Source organism: Lynx canadensis, chromosome C1 (genome assembly GCF_007474595.2).
Source record: "Lynx canadensis isolate LIC74 chromosome C1, mLynCan4.pri.v2, whole genome shotgun sequence".
Lineage (NCBI taxonomy): Eukaryota > Metazoa > Chordata > Mammalia > Carnivora > Felidae > Lynx > Lynx canadensis.
The window spans coordinates 194,362,634-194,375,828 of NC_044310.1; the positions used below are offsets into that span (position 1 = coordinate 194,362,634).

General features: G+C 35.7%; 1 protein-coding gene across 29 annotated transcripts in view; it reads left to right on the forward strand.

Moving 5' to 3' along the window:
* The window catches only part of MAP2 (microtubule associated protein 2), a 285,416-nt gene that overhangs the window by 225,578 nt on the left and 46,643 nt on the right, over positions 1-13,195 (forward strand). For 24 of the 29 annotated variants that reach the window (XM_030325899.2, XM_030325900.2, XM_030325882.1 and 21 more), the window contains 2 exons: positions 5,647-5,760; positions 8,130-8,207. In XM_030325899.2, coding sequence (XP_030181759.1) covers positions 5,647-5,760; positions 8,130-8,207 — 192 coding nt within the window. The remainder of the gene's footprint in view (positions 1-5,646; positions 5,761-8,129; positions 8,208-13,195) is intronic. The other 5 variants (XM_030325888.1, XM_032594505.1, XM_032594500.1 and 2 more) reach the window with 1 other exon arrangement.

Consider the following 13,195-nt stretch of genomic DNA (forward strand, 5'->3'; position numbering starts at 1 on the left):
CAAATACTGGTTCTCACTTCAATGCAAAAACTACCATTAGTTATTTACATTGAGAACCTGACATTAACAAGAGTGAAAATAAAATACAAATTATATACACTCCTTAACTAAGGCAATTTTTAACATAAACTAAAAAATATCCACTACCAGAAAACTTTAGATGTTCAAAAGAAAGATAACTGAGTCCCTAACAATTTCTGCTTATGCTAAGAAGTATAACGTTTTCAGCTGTGAAGATCAATGTTACCTTTCAGTTATGTATAATAATTTCCCAGTTTATGCGTCATCTAGATTCATCTTTAATCTTATGAACAACAAAGTCCTATTTATAGTTTTATACATATAATGTGTCAAAGAAAAAATAACCAAAAAATAGAGTATAAAGTAGGATAGGGAATAAAGAAGTAGAAAAAATAAACAATGAAAAATTAAAATGTAGCTCTTACCTGAAGAAAGATTTTTTCATGTTGCTAATAGTTCTCAGGAGAAGACAGGGGTTATCAGGCCTCTTGGAGTGCTGTCCAGAAGATGGTCCTAAATTGGGACGCTAGCAGAAATCTAGAGCAGGTCATAGCCCAGGACCTCTGCAGCCAGGAAAATGGCTATAAAGCCAGAAAATAAATAACAAAGAAAGTTTTTACTTCTCTCTAGCTTTGTCTAGGAAAGTCAAAGCAAAACCAAAAAACACTGTCCCTGAAATCAACATGTATGATTGCAGATTAACTCTATTATCTGATGTTCATAATAGTAATAGGCTAGTTGGTCTGGACCTTTAGTTGCTCTTCCTTTGAAGCAGAAATACCAGAAGACCCAGAAGAATGTATGACTAGGGGAAATAAAGACAACTTGGTGAAGAACTCCTTGGAAGTCTCAAGTTCCTTGATGTTCCAGGCCTGTTCTATAATTATGCAATTGAGTCTGCACAGCAACTTGTGAGACAAGTGCTATTAGTATTTCCATTTCATGGATGAGGGATTGAAACCCAATTAGTCCGAGTAAATTTCATATTTTTTAAATTTTTTTATTGTGTTTCTCTTTTTTTTAAGAGAGAGAGAAAATGTGAGGTGGGTAGGGGCAGAGAGAGACAGAGACACAGAATCTGAAGCAGACTCCAGGCTCCAAGCTGTCAGTACAGAGCCTGACGTGGGGCTCGATCTAATGAACCACAAGATCATGACCTGAGCTGAAGTTGGACACTTAACCGACTGACCCACCCAGGCACTCCATTCCAAGTAAATTTCTTAGTATGAAATAACTAGACAGTAGCAATGCTAGAGTTTGTGCCCACATTTCTCAGAATTAAAGTCCATGTGACTTCCTTTAATCTACAATATAAAAGGGAATGATCTCCCAGATAGAAAGATTTGTTGGATAGATGGATGGTTTGATGGATGGATAAGTGGATAGAGTCATTTAATAGATATTTGTAGAATGAATGAGTAAATTATATATAGATACAGATTATAGATATAGATAGATATATAGATACATCATACACACATCATAACTCTTATATTTTTATCTTTGTAGGTCTGATTTTGTGACTCTCTTCTTTGTCTTCTGTGTTTGTTTGGCATGTTTACCGTTAATTTTCTCTGAACTTTCCTCAAACCTTGAGTGAATTTTCTTCTGTCCCAGGAGCCAGGCTTTAAGGGTAAAACTCACCCGGAGATCTGCTGATTAGGTTTCTGTTGGGAAAAGGCCATCTGTCCTTGGGGGGAGGAAGCTACCTCCCTGCACTGACAGCAGCCCTTGCTTAGAGGAAGATTTTAAAGTGACTGGACCAATTGAAACCCTCAGGATAATCCTATGCTCATGTTTTATTGCACTGGGAAAATAATATGAGACAATGTGATATTTCCTGTTTGAAAAGTTTTAGCAATATTACGCTTTCAAAAAAAATGAAGATACTATGTCATTATATTGGCTCCCACACAGCCTGTTTGCTTATTCTAAAATAGCATTTCTTAAAGTCAGTTAAGTTCTTTTAAGGAAAAATAGATAATTAATTCTCCCACGACTGAGTTAAATTATTTTCTTACACATTTTGCTTAAATATATACAAATGTAAAATTACCTTATTCATAAGCTCTTATTCAACTGTGAAACTCAAACACATTTATAAGTCAATTTTATCTGAAACAACAAAGCCAACAAAATTCAAATGTTCCACTACTTATTATGTAAAATAAACTATTGCTTTACTGAAACTAAACTATTGCTCACAAGAAATGGGGTAATGGGTGATAACAGTGCATTTTTATTTAGGTTGGACATGTCCACACTAACTGGAGAAAAGTAATGATCCTATTTTTCCTTTCCTTGTCTCTAGAATATTTTGAAAGTCTGTTGTATAGTGTACCATGATGTTATTTGGCCTACATCTTCTGTGAATGCATTTTTTATTGTAGAGTGTTCACTCACCCCTGTTCTCTTCTCATTAGCCCACAACAGGTAAACTAATTGTCTATGGTGTCACAATTATTCTAAATGCAATTCCAAACAAAAAAGACAAATAATGTGGCATTGCTCAGTTATAATTTGTTCACACAAACCAATAGATACTTTTTATTACTTTTATTGGATTATTTTTCCAAATTAAGAAATTTTATTCATGTTAAGTGTTTGCAGACTCTGGAAAATTCATCAGTAGTTATACAAGAATCTGGAATGCTCACTTAAGAAATACTGTTTCGAAATACATCAAAACTTAAACAAGAACTCAGTAAATAATTAATTTGGGGAGGTTTAAGTTAGTAAATATAATAACGAGCATGGATTATTACTAAGCTTGTGTAAATAGCATGAACAAAACCTTTCATGTTAACTTTTCATACTTTCAAAAAACTTTGTTAGGCATCCAGTCTGAGTAAACATCAATGAGAGGAGCTTCAAGGACTGCAACAGTGATAAAGAGAAAGTCCTTGACTTGGGAAACTCTACAAAGCGAGGGAGATAAGGCATGTGTACCAGCACAATTCCATGCAAGATGTACTAAGTGCCATAGGAGATACTATACTGGTGTAAATGCCACCAGGGTATGCAGGAATGATCCATAAGATACATGGGTTTCATATATGTCCCAGTTTCCTCTGTGTTTGCCCCACCTCTCCATTACACTGAATTTCCTATGAAACACTGAGGTTCTAGAAGTACTGAAAATCATTTTATTGATTTTAAATGTCTGAATTTTATTGAAAATGATTATATGGAAGTGAGGTAAGTTATCTATTACACTATTCAACTTTATCTACAAGAGATATAGGTAGGCAGGTAGATGGCTAATAGAGAGGACAGATAGATGGATACATACGTGCATACATACATAGATGTGCGGATACGTAGTTATTGCTCAGTTGTGGTCAATTACTTGTTTCATAGTCTCAGAATACATTCAGGAATAGCAGTTTTGTACTTTAGGTAGAGGAGCAGGTCTGAGAGTGAATGTTACCTTAGTTCATACCTTTAGAAGAATTTATGTATTTCCACTGGGCATTCTCACATGACTGTTAGGGAAGTTTATGGTTATTTTCTCATTATTCCTTCTGCTGTTTTTCTGCTTGAGACAAAGAACAGCATAATAGTCAGGGAATCTGGGTTCTAATTTCAGTTTGCCTCCATTGACTGTGTGAACTTGAGCAACTCTCATAACCATGCCTAGCCTATATTTCCTCATCTACAAAATGAGAGAATATAGATACAATCTACTCTTCAAGCCCTTTTAGCTCTACAGCTGTGGTGCTGTGAATTAAATTGCATAGGATAAAACCACCTTACAAGAATGAGCTGTATCTTATTAGTTTGAAATCATAATTATTCTTTACATTTTTTGCAATATTAAGAGAAGATCCTTCTTAGTTTAAGCTAAATTGAGAGTATAAAATGTGTCGTGTAAAAAAAATGTTTTATGAAAAGTACTGAGTACATAAATATATGAGACAAATTTGCTGGAGCCTTGTTTAGAAATTAAAACTTCTTCAGAAATAATTTTAAGTAGTCTGTCAGTACTTGCTCTTTGAAAACTTAAAGTTTGAATGAGGTCTCCAGCTTCCTAAAATTGTATTTCAAGCATAAAAGAAATATTACATCACATTTAGTTTAGTTATAGTACCTGAGGCATTTTACAAGATCCCAATTATTTGAAAGTGGGTTTTCTAAGTATGATATTTATAGTGAGAATGTCTAATTCTCTGGCCTGTTAGTCGTCTGTTTCCTCATCTGAAACATGGAAGTAACAATAGTAAATCACTCATTGAAATAATGAGGGCAAACACTTTAGCAGAGTGCTTGGCACATAGCACCATATTTTTAAAAAGCTGCTTCTATTCCTGTGACTGCTACCCGGTCTAGATAAGGGTGTTTCTACAGTGCATCAAGACTGTATGTAGGCTATAGTGTCAAGTGGCTATTTAAAAATCAGGAAGTTAGATATGTGATGGCAAATATACTCAATAAGGTGATCTAGCTTTTAAAATTCAGATAAATCCTATGCAAGTGGATTGCTCACCCCAAAAGCTGGGTTTCAAGCACTATACTCTGTCATCCTGGGTGGGGTAAGGAAGGCTTTCCAGAGAAGGCTAAATCTAAATGAACCAGGAAAAAATAGGATTCCCACTGCCCTCTATCAACCTGCTTGTAAATGTGCAAATTCTGATCATAGAAAAGTCAAAGTAGGGATTTATTCTGAAAGCTAACATAACGAGAACAAATCCCACTGCCCCACCCTCCTTGTGTAGTACAACTTGTTTCTGTAAGGGCGGTACATGGGATTATTTGCTACTTCTTTCATTTTTAGTTGATGATATACAGAACGTTGTTTCTTGAATATTTATCTGACTTGGTTATATAAAATTAGCACTGGGATATGCTCCAGGAGGTCCCACTTGAGCCCAAAACCTAGCTATCTGGCATTTTACAAACCGGTTATTTTAATGATGAACCCCCCCTTAACCCCATCTTGTTGAGTGAAACTATTGTCCTGACGAGGTGAGTATATATCATATGGCCTTAAAAATCTTTAAAACTTCTGCTGTCTCAAAAAGTAGTAGCTCTTTAGAAAGAGACCATCTGATATATCGTTTCCATGTGTTTCATTCAAATTTTATCTTCCCAGGATTTTCTTAATCAGTATTGTTTATACTTATCCTGAATAATGCTGTTTGATCACAAATTCACATTCTGAGGCCTCATTTTTAGGTTTTAAATCATGGTATGTCTGCAAATCGGCATAGAAACTATTGCAAAGAAAGTTTTCTGGAAAACCACAAAACATTTTATATTAAGCCCAAGATGAATCTTCTCTTCTCTGAATTTGTGTTACTTGGTACAAAAACTTTGTTTCTGTTTGCATGAACAGCTTTTAAAAACAAATTGCCATCCAAATTAATTATTTTTTTTTATTCTGTGTTCATTTTGCATAGCTCCCAGAATGCCAAACCCTTTTTTTCTCTTTATTCTTTTTTCTTTTTTTGATTACAATATATGTATTTGTGTTTTATCTACAATTTAATAAATTCTATCGTACTTATTTTGGGGGGGGATAGAAAATAAAGTCTTAATCAACCATATTGTTTCCTTACTTTTCCCCTTTGCTGCCTGTTTTGGACGTCTCATTACTTTCTTTTCTTTCGTTACTGTGTATTACAGAGGAGGTGTCTGCAAGGATCGTTCAAGTAGTCACGGCTGAGGCTGTAGCAGTCCTGAAAGGTGAACAAGAGAAAGAAGCTGAACATAAAGTCCAGCCTGCAGCTCTGCCTTTAGGTAAATGGGAAAGAACCCTCGGTCAGGGGCTATGCCTGCTGTGCCCTGATCACAGGACCAAGTCTTCATGTTCAAAGGAAGGCCCTACTTCATACTTCATCCTTACATATAACATTCATCAAACACCTCTGTTGGGAGGCGCTGGCACCTGTTTTCACTTTCTCCCCAGGCTCATTTGTGGTATTTGGACAGTCTTTAGGGTAATAAGCTTATAGTTAGACTTTGCCCCTAAATCGTTTTTAAATTTTCATTTCTAGACCACTGGAGATACTTACTATAAAAATAAAGCCAATGCATATTGATGTCACGACACCCACTTGTATAGAAAATGTGTTAAAACTTTAATTAGAAATGATTATTTCCCTTTATGGATTTTGGCGAATGATTGTCTAGTCTTATTTCAGTCTCCCTGAACCAGCTATAGAAAACCTACAGTCAGGGCTTTGTTAGAATCATGAGTGACTTTGTATCCCAGTATGGTCTTCACTTGGTTCATCTAAGGGCACTAGATAGCATTGCTCTCTCCCTTGGTCACAAGTCAGATGCCCTCCATAGCCAAACAAGTAATGTAATGGTGTTTGCCAAAGAAAACACTCTCAGCCAAAGGCTTGCTGACTCTTCTCTAAATAGATGGCAGATAGATAGATAGATAGATAGATAGATAGATAGATAGATAGATGATAGATACATGGTAGATAGGTAGATAGGTAGGTAGATAGATAGGTAGGTAGATAGATAGATAGATAGATAGATAGATAGATAGATACAAGAGAGATAAATGATAGATACATGGTAGGTAGGTAGATAGATAGATAGATAGATGTAGGTGTATATACATGCAAAGACACAAAAAAGAAAACTCTTAGGTTCAACATATGTCTATTTCACAGGAACATATAACTAACCCACAGAAAGGTATAATTTTAAAGCCTAAAAAATAGTACATATCCAACGCATGTCTCATGTACCCTTAATATTTGATTTTCTGGTCAGTACCCCTTTAAGCAATTTGAGCAACTCAAAAAATTAAGCAATTAAAATTCTGCTCTCCCAGAATAATCAATACTCATTATTTGTAGTAGAATGTTCTTTGATTATAAAGGTTTATTTTTCTCTTAAAACAGGAGGGAAAGTATATTACTCAAAGCATTGACCTTCTGCTTGTGGTTCACTTCTATTCCTTAAAGAGAAGACCCCCACCCATTTTTTTTTTTTTAAATCTGAAACTTGAGGGGAGCCTGGGTGGCTGAGTCGGTTAAGTGTCCAACTTCAGCTCAGGTCATGATCTCACGGTTCATGAGTTTGAGCCCTGCGTCAGGCTCTGTGCTGACACCTCAGAGCCTGGAGCCTGCTTCAGATTCTGTGTCTCCCTGTCTCTCGGCCCCTCCCCTACTTGCGCTCTGTCTCAAACAAACATTTAAAAATTAATTAATTAATTAATTAATTAATTAAAATAAAAATCGAAACCAGAAAATGTGTTATATAGAAACCTATGGGTCAAGGGGTTAAGAAGTTGCCTGTGACCCCAAAGCTCCAACTAGTAACTGATTTAGGAGAGGGGAAAACAGATGCTCTTTAAGATAGATTTTCCTGCTGGCCTTGATGATAAACATTTCCTTTTGCAATTTCTCACCTTCATAGGAGTAGTCATAAAGAAGGCAAGAGTCTTGAAAAGAAGTAGAGTTAACTGTGGTGTTAACATCTTTTAGAACCTTTCTGTTTGGCTCTCTATGTATAATGCCCAGGCCAGAAGAGTACTCAGCTCCCACTAGTGCATGGTTTCCGTCTGAAGGTTGCCTCAGGCTCTGATAGCTTCATTTTTTCTTTTCTGAGAATACATAACAGAAGATGCATTTTGACATTAGACTCAGTGGACAAAGTGTTGTTTAAAAAAATACATCACCTATAATACTGTGAATGACGAAGGTTACATATGTTTCCAGATCAAAAATTTAAACAATATAGAGTTCTAATTTTTTTTCAGTCAGCCAAGCTAAATCCAAACTACAGTGCTTGCCTGTGCGTTTGAATACAGTAGATTAGGGCCAGAATAAAATATTATATTAATCAAACAAGCAGACACAAATTAATGGGATTAATGATAGAACTTTAGCAGGCATCAGTAATCCATTCTTTAGAGGGAAGACAAAATGAATTTTTTAAAATATTAAATGCTTTTCTTTCTTTTTAGGTTCTTTAAAATATGTGAATCAGGTAATGGGACAAAAAATAAGTCAAGCGCAACTTACTATTGAATCTTTTCCTAAATTTCGTGGAGTGGCCTTTTTAGAGATGGCAGAGCTGTTACCCATCTACTGACCGAGCAGGATTAATTGCTGTATCTCGTTTTTCCACTGTTTGCTCTTTAGCAGCTGAAGAGACACCTAATCTGCCTCCTTCTCCACCTCCGTCACCAGCCTCAGAACAGACTGTCACAGTGGAGGAAGGTAAGGCCTATTGGACTTTTTGAGGTTTGTCTTCTGGTAAAGTGTAAATGGACATCAATCCATAAGCAGTGGACTTCAGTATAGGTTAGTACATGACCCAGCTGAGAGCTGTCTGTTTCAAACAGTCAAGAAGAAACAAAGACTCTACATAAATGTATAATCATTTATCTATACAAAATCAGAAGTAGAGGAATATGGTAAATAAGAAAAGGAAAAATCACCTTGATCCAGGAGAAGGTAACTCTGTTTAAATTGCTCAAATAGCTACAGAGAACCAGTTCACTTAATTAATGTAAAATGTTTTGGCAGAGAAGATACAATCCTATCTTATAAGTGACTGAACAAAAATAAATTTATTGGTGAAATTATAAGGAAGTGTTGTCTGAAATTGTCTCTGTTTTGCTCACTATTGTGCTGCCAAGGACTTCCCTAGGGCCTGGCCCATAGCAAACTCTCAATAAATATTAATGAATAAATGAAGAAGTCAATGAATGAATTTGATATTGAGAGCAGTGAACTGGAAGCGGAGATCATGGCTTCTTTCCTGCTGAGACCTGTTATTGTCTATGAATATATTTATGTTTTATTCAACATAAAATGCTATGTCAGCTTTTCAGTTCCAATAAAACAGAGGGATGCCTTTGAAGAATATTCATTCAAAATCTGAGCTGAGAGGCACTACTGAAAAGCAAACTATTACTGGTTTTCTGACTTAGATCAGTTAACTTTTGTGTATTGTTTGAGTTACAGGCAAAGACAGAGAAGAGCGATAGCTAAAGTTTTGTTTCAATATAATTTAGTTTTCATATAGCAAAATCAGAATTTTAAAGCTATTCCATTTTATTCACTTACTGTTTTATTTATTTTCGTTTTGTTGTCCTTTTAGCAATTATTTTACTGGGTTAAAAATTGAACAATGTCACAAAAGAGTCATTTTTTTATAATTTATAATTAGGTTCATTTAAAATATTCTTTGAGTTCCTCAATACAGATTTTCCAAGTTACAGAACTGTAAACTATCAATAAACATAATTTATTTATCATCACAGATTTATAAACCTAAACTTCTTTTAATGAGGTTTTTCTTTCTTAAATTGAGGCCTTTTTCTAATTTACTGCCTGAAATAGCATTAACTGAGCTAAATTATTCTAAAGAATAAAAGAAAATTTGGGGACTATAATTAGTGGATATAATCGGGATTATTAGTCAATTTCCTGAAAATGTGATTTGATCTTTTCCTTTATAGATTTGAAAGATTTTTTTGTCCTTATTTTCATCCATTCATTGACACATATTTGCAGAGCACCTACAGTGTTCCCAGCACTCTTTAAATTCTAAGTATACACTAGTGGGCAAAACAGACGTGATCCCTGCTTGTAAGGAGCACAGAGTCTGGTGGAGAACAGCAATCCAATAAATAAGCTTACAAATAATTTCAAGTTGGATTAGCACTAGGAAGGAAAAGAATAGAGCTTTAAGATAGAACAAGGGAAATCTTGTTTTACTGGATGGTGAGAAGACAGTTAAGGAGCTGAGCTCAAAAGCATGAGGAAGAGTTGGTCAAGCAAAGATGCAGGGAAAAGGGCATTTGGGGTGGAGAGACCAGGACATGCAGCGGAACTCAGGTGGACAAGAACATGAAGTGTTCTAGCAACTAAAGACTTCGCATGGCTACTGGGTAGTGAGAAAGGGGTTGAGTACTGAAGGAGTTGAAGAGTCAGCAGTAGCCAACTTGGTTCATGAGCCTGGATTTCACTGGGGATGCGCTGGAGAACTTTCCATGACAGCTGTACTTCCCTCAGGCCATTGAAAATGTTTCTGAGCCTCTACTTAAAGCCTTTCAAGTATCAGAGAATCTTCTTAACTCAAGATGGTCACTTGGGTATGATGTTCACTCCAAAATCGGCTGGAAAGCTAGTAATTTACTCTTCTTACTCTTATATGGGAGTTGGAGCGGAAAGGGTAGTAGGATCCGTCTATCCGCCTGGGAATTCACCCAATCTGCTTTCTGATTGGTGCTATCGTGCATATAATGAAAATATAAATAAGTCATAAGTCATAGAATCGTTTTCATATTTTGATACACTTTCCAGAGTAACTATTTCCTTATATTTCGAGATTGCTTTCCCCAAGTTGTTTTGAGTATATTTGGGGAAATTTTCAATTTACTTCCTATTGAAGATGATCCAAGATATTTTATCCTTAACATTTTTCAAACCAAACTTGTATTTTTATTGAATTATTACTTTTTATTTTTTCAAAAGAAAGCATTAAACTCTATGAAGGCCTAATGATTTGCTTTTCAAAGGATAACCATTTTTTACTTCTATGAAAAAAATATATGTCCATTATAAACTCTACCTCATTAATTTAAAAGATCAAGTAATATTCTTATATATGTGAAAGGTATGGGTCTAGGTAATTCTACTTGCCATGTCTGATTTTAGGCCACCCTGAAAGCATGTATAATTTTTTTTTAGGTTTTGTTTATCAGAAAATAAATAGTGAAAAGTTACAAGACAGGATTCAACTCTTCAGTTTTTCAAACCAATTGGTTTGCAAAGACCTGGGAAAAATTCTATTAATGTATAGCTCATAGCAGGTTGGGTGGAAAAGGAGTATGTGGGTTTTTCATCTGCAAGATTTTTTTTTTACCTACCTCAACACACCCTCAAGGAAACTTTAATCTAAAGGCATGTGACTGCCAATTCATTTATACAAATGTAAGAGAGCTCTTAGATTAAATTGAGTAATTCAATGTTTTTGAGGATGTGATTATTTTTATGTTATCAAAGGTTTTTAAGTCTGTTCTTTCCCAAAGGGGAAGCATGAACGCTTCCACCAAAAATAATTTAAGATGTTAATTACTGTAAGTTATGAATATTCATTTATTATAATTGATGTAATAATAATTCTCAGAATGTGTGCTTATTTGGGGAAACAAAGGGATTTTGATGGCAAAAATAGATCAGTAGCACACTTAAAAGGAAACTCAGGTACAGTGAATCAATTAATACTGCACTAGTTGTCATGTTTTCAGATTAATCTCCTTTTTCTTTTTGGCCTAACCATAATAGTTGTCATTTGGACTGAACTGTTAGAATTTGGAAGCCTGTGCAAGAACAATGGAATCATCTGAAAATAGAACCAGGAAACTTTCTGCCCTCTTAGGTTTGCTCCAGAATCCTAGGGTGGTGTTTTCCTGTGTCAGTGATGTCGTAAAGTTATCGTTGCTAATCTGAAAGTATTTTTCCTTCCAACTCACTCTGGGCAGCAAAAGCTTGCAGAATGGAAAGGGCTTAGAGATAGTGGAGAACAATGTAAGTAGAGCCAATTGCCCCAGGTGGTGGGACAGAAGCCGCGATGCCAGGACAGGCAAAATCACGAAGTCACTGATACCCCAAGAGACTCCGTGTCTATTACAAAGTGACTTCTCATTTGTACCAAAGGGTACAGACAGACCAAGGCTGGGTTTTATGTGGCCAATCTTACTTTAACTCAATATAGAGTTTCCAATGCTTTAAAAAAAAAAAAATGTACGAAAACAAATCAGGGAGATGTACTCCTCCACTGAAATCAGGTAAGCTTCATTTCTGAATATTATCATTATGCAACAAAACTATGTAAAAGTCCAAGATTCATCAGGTAACCATATCCTTTGAAATATCACATTATCAAATGAAATAGAATATTTCATGGTGAAAGCAGAGTCCCTCTCCCAAAACAGGTGTACTTTTAGTAAAAGGAAACATTCAATCCTGACCATAAACGACAAAACTAACTTATGAGATGAATTTACTTTTTATAAATCTCTCAAGTCTGGCCTTGGTGTATCAAATGAATGGAAAGCACAGGTACATGACAAGTTGAGTATATCGAAGACAAAGATGCTAACATACATGGAGTCCAGCATCACACTTGGCATTTTCTCAGACATCTCCTCATTTAATCCTCCCAGCAGCCCACAGAGATAGATATATTCACTTCCACTTTTTGCCCCTGGATGTCATGGCTAGTAATTCAGGATTGCAATCCAAATCTCAGTCCCTGCAGTCATAGCCCACTGTGTCCCTAAAACCATTCTTGGTTCTTAATGTAGGGCTAAGAAATGGAAGTGATCTTCCAATGAGGGTTTTTTTTTGTTTAAGCTCCTGGACCAATTTCCTTTTTTTTTTTTTTGAAACCATACCAAAATAAATAATTCATTTACTTATAATTAGTATGTATCCCACCTCCACTGGGTGTGAACCAAGAACACCTGCCATTCACGATTCCATAGCAAATAAGGTCTATTTCTTTTATCATTATTGTTGGAACCAAGCACACTGGTTGGTCTTAGCTAGCCATGGTCCTCTTAGTATAACTTCCCTAGCACATCTCTGCAACTTGTAGATGGACTTGAGGCTCATAGGTCCGAAACAGAGACTTGGAGCACCTACAGCTAATAGTACCAAGACTGAACTTTGCCAGACATTCATTCTTTTTGGAGTTGCCTGGCCATACAAATACTACAGAGAAGCTCCTTTTCACTGCAGTCCTTAAAGTTTTTTGCTGTTTTTGTTGTTATCTGTTTCAAGTCAAAGTTTTCAGAATAGAAAATACTGTTTCTTTGAAATGTTACAGATCTGAAGCAAGACTCTGTACTGTTTTCACATTTTGGCACTTTCGAAAACAAGCAATGGCAACAAGAAAGAGGAGATCAAAATCTTCAAAAGGCTAATGCATTCAAGGAGTATTGCCTTTAAACTACCAGCTCTCAGCTTTAAATTCTTTCATTTTACATTATAGTTAACCCCTACTCCCCAGAAAACGTTGAAAAGCAGAGAGACAAATATGCCATTTTCACTTATTGATAGTCCATGCAATCTATTGAGCATATTGGAAGTTTTAGAAGTAACTTGCGTACATGAGGTGTTTAGAGCCTTAAGGAGTCCTGGAGGAAATATGAATGGCTAGGACATGTGACAAGCCCAGGGCTTATGATTCA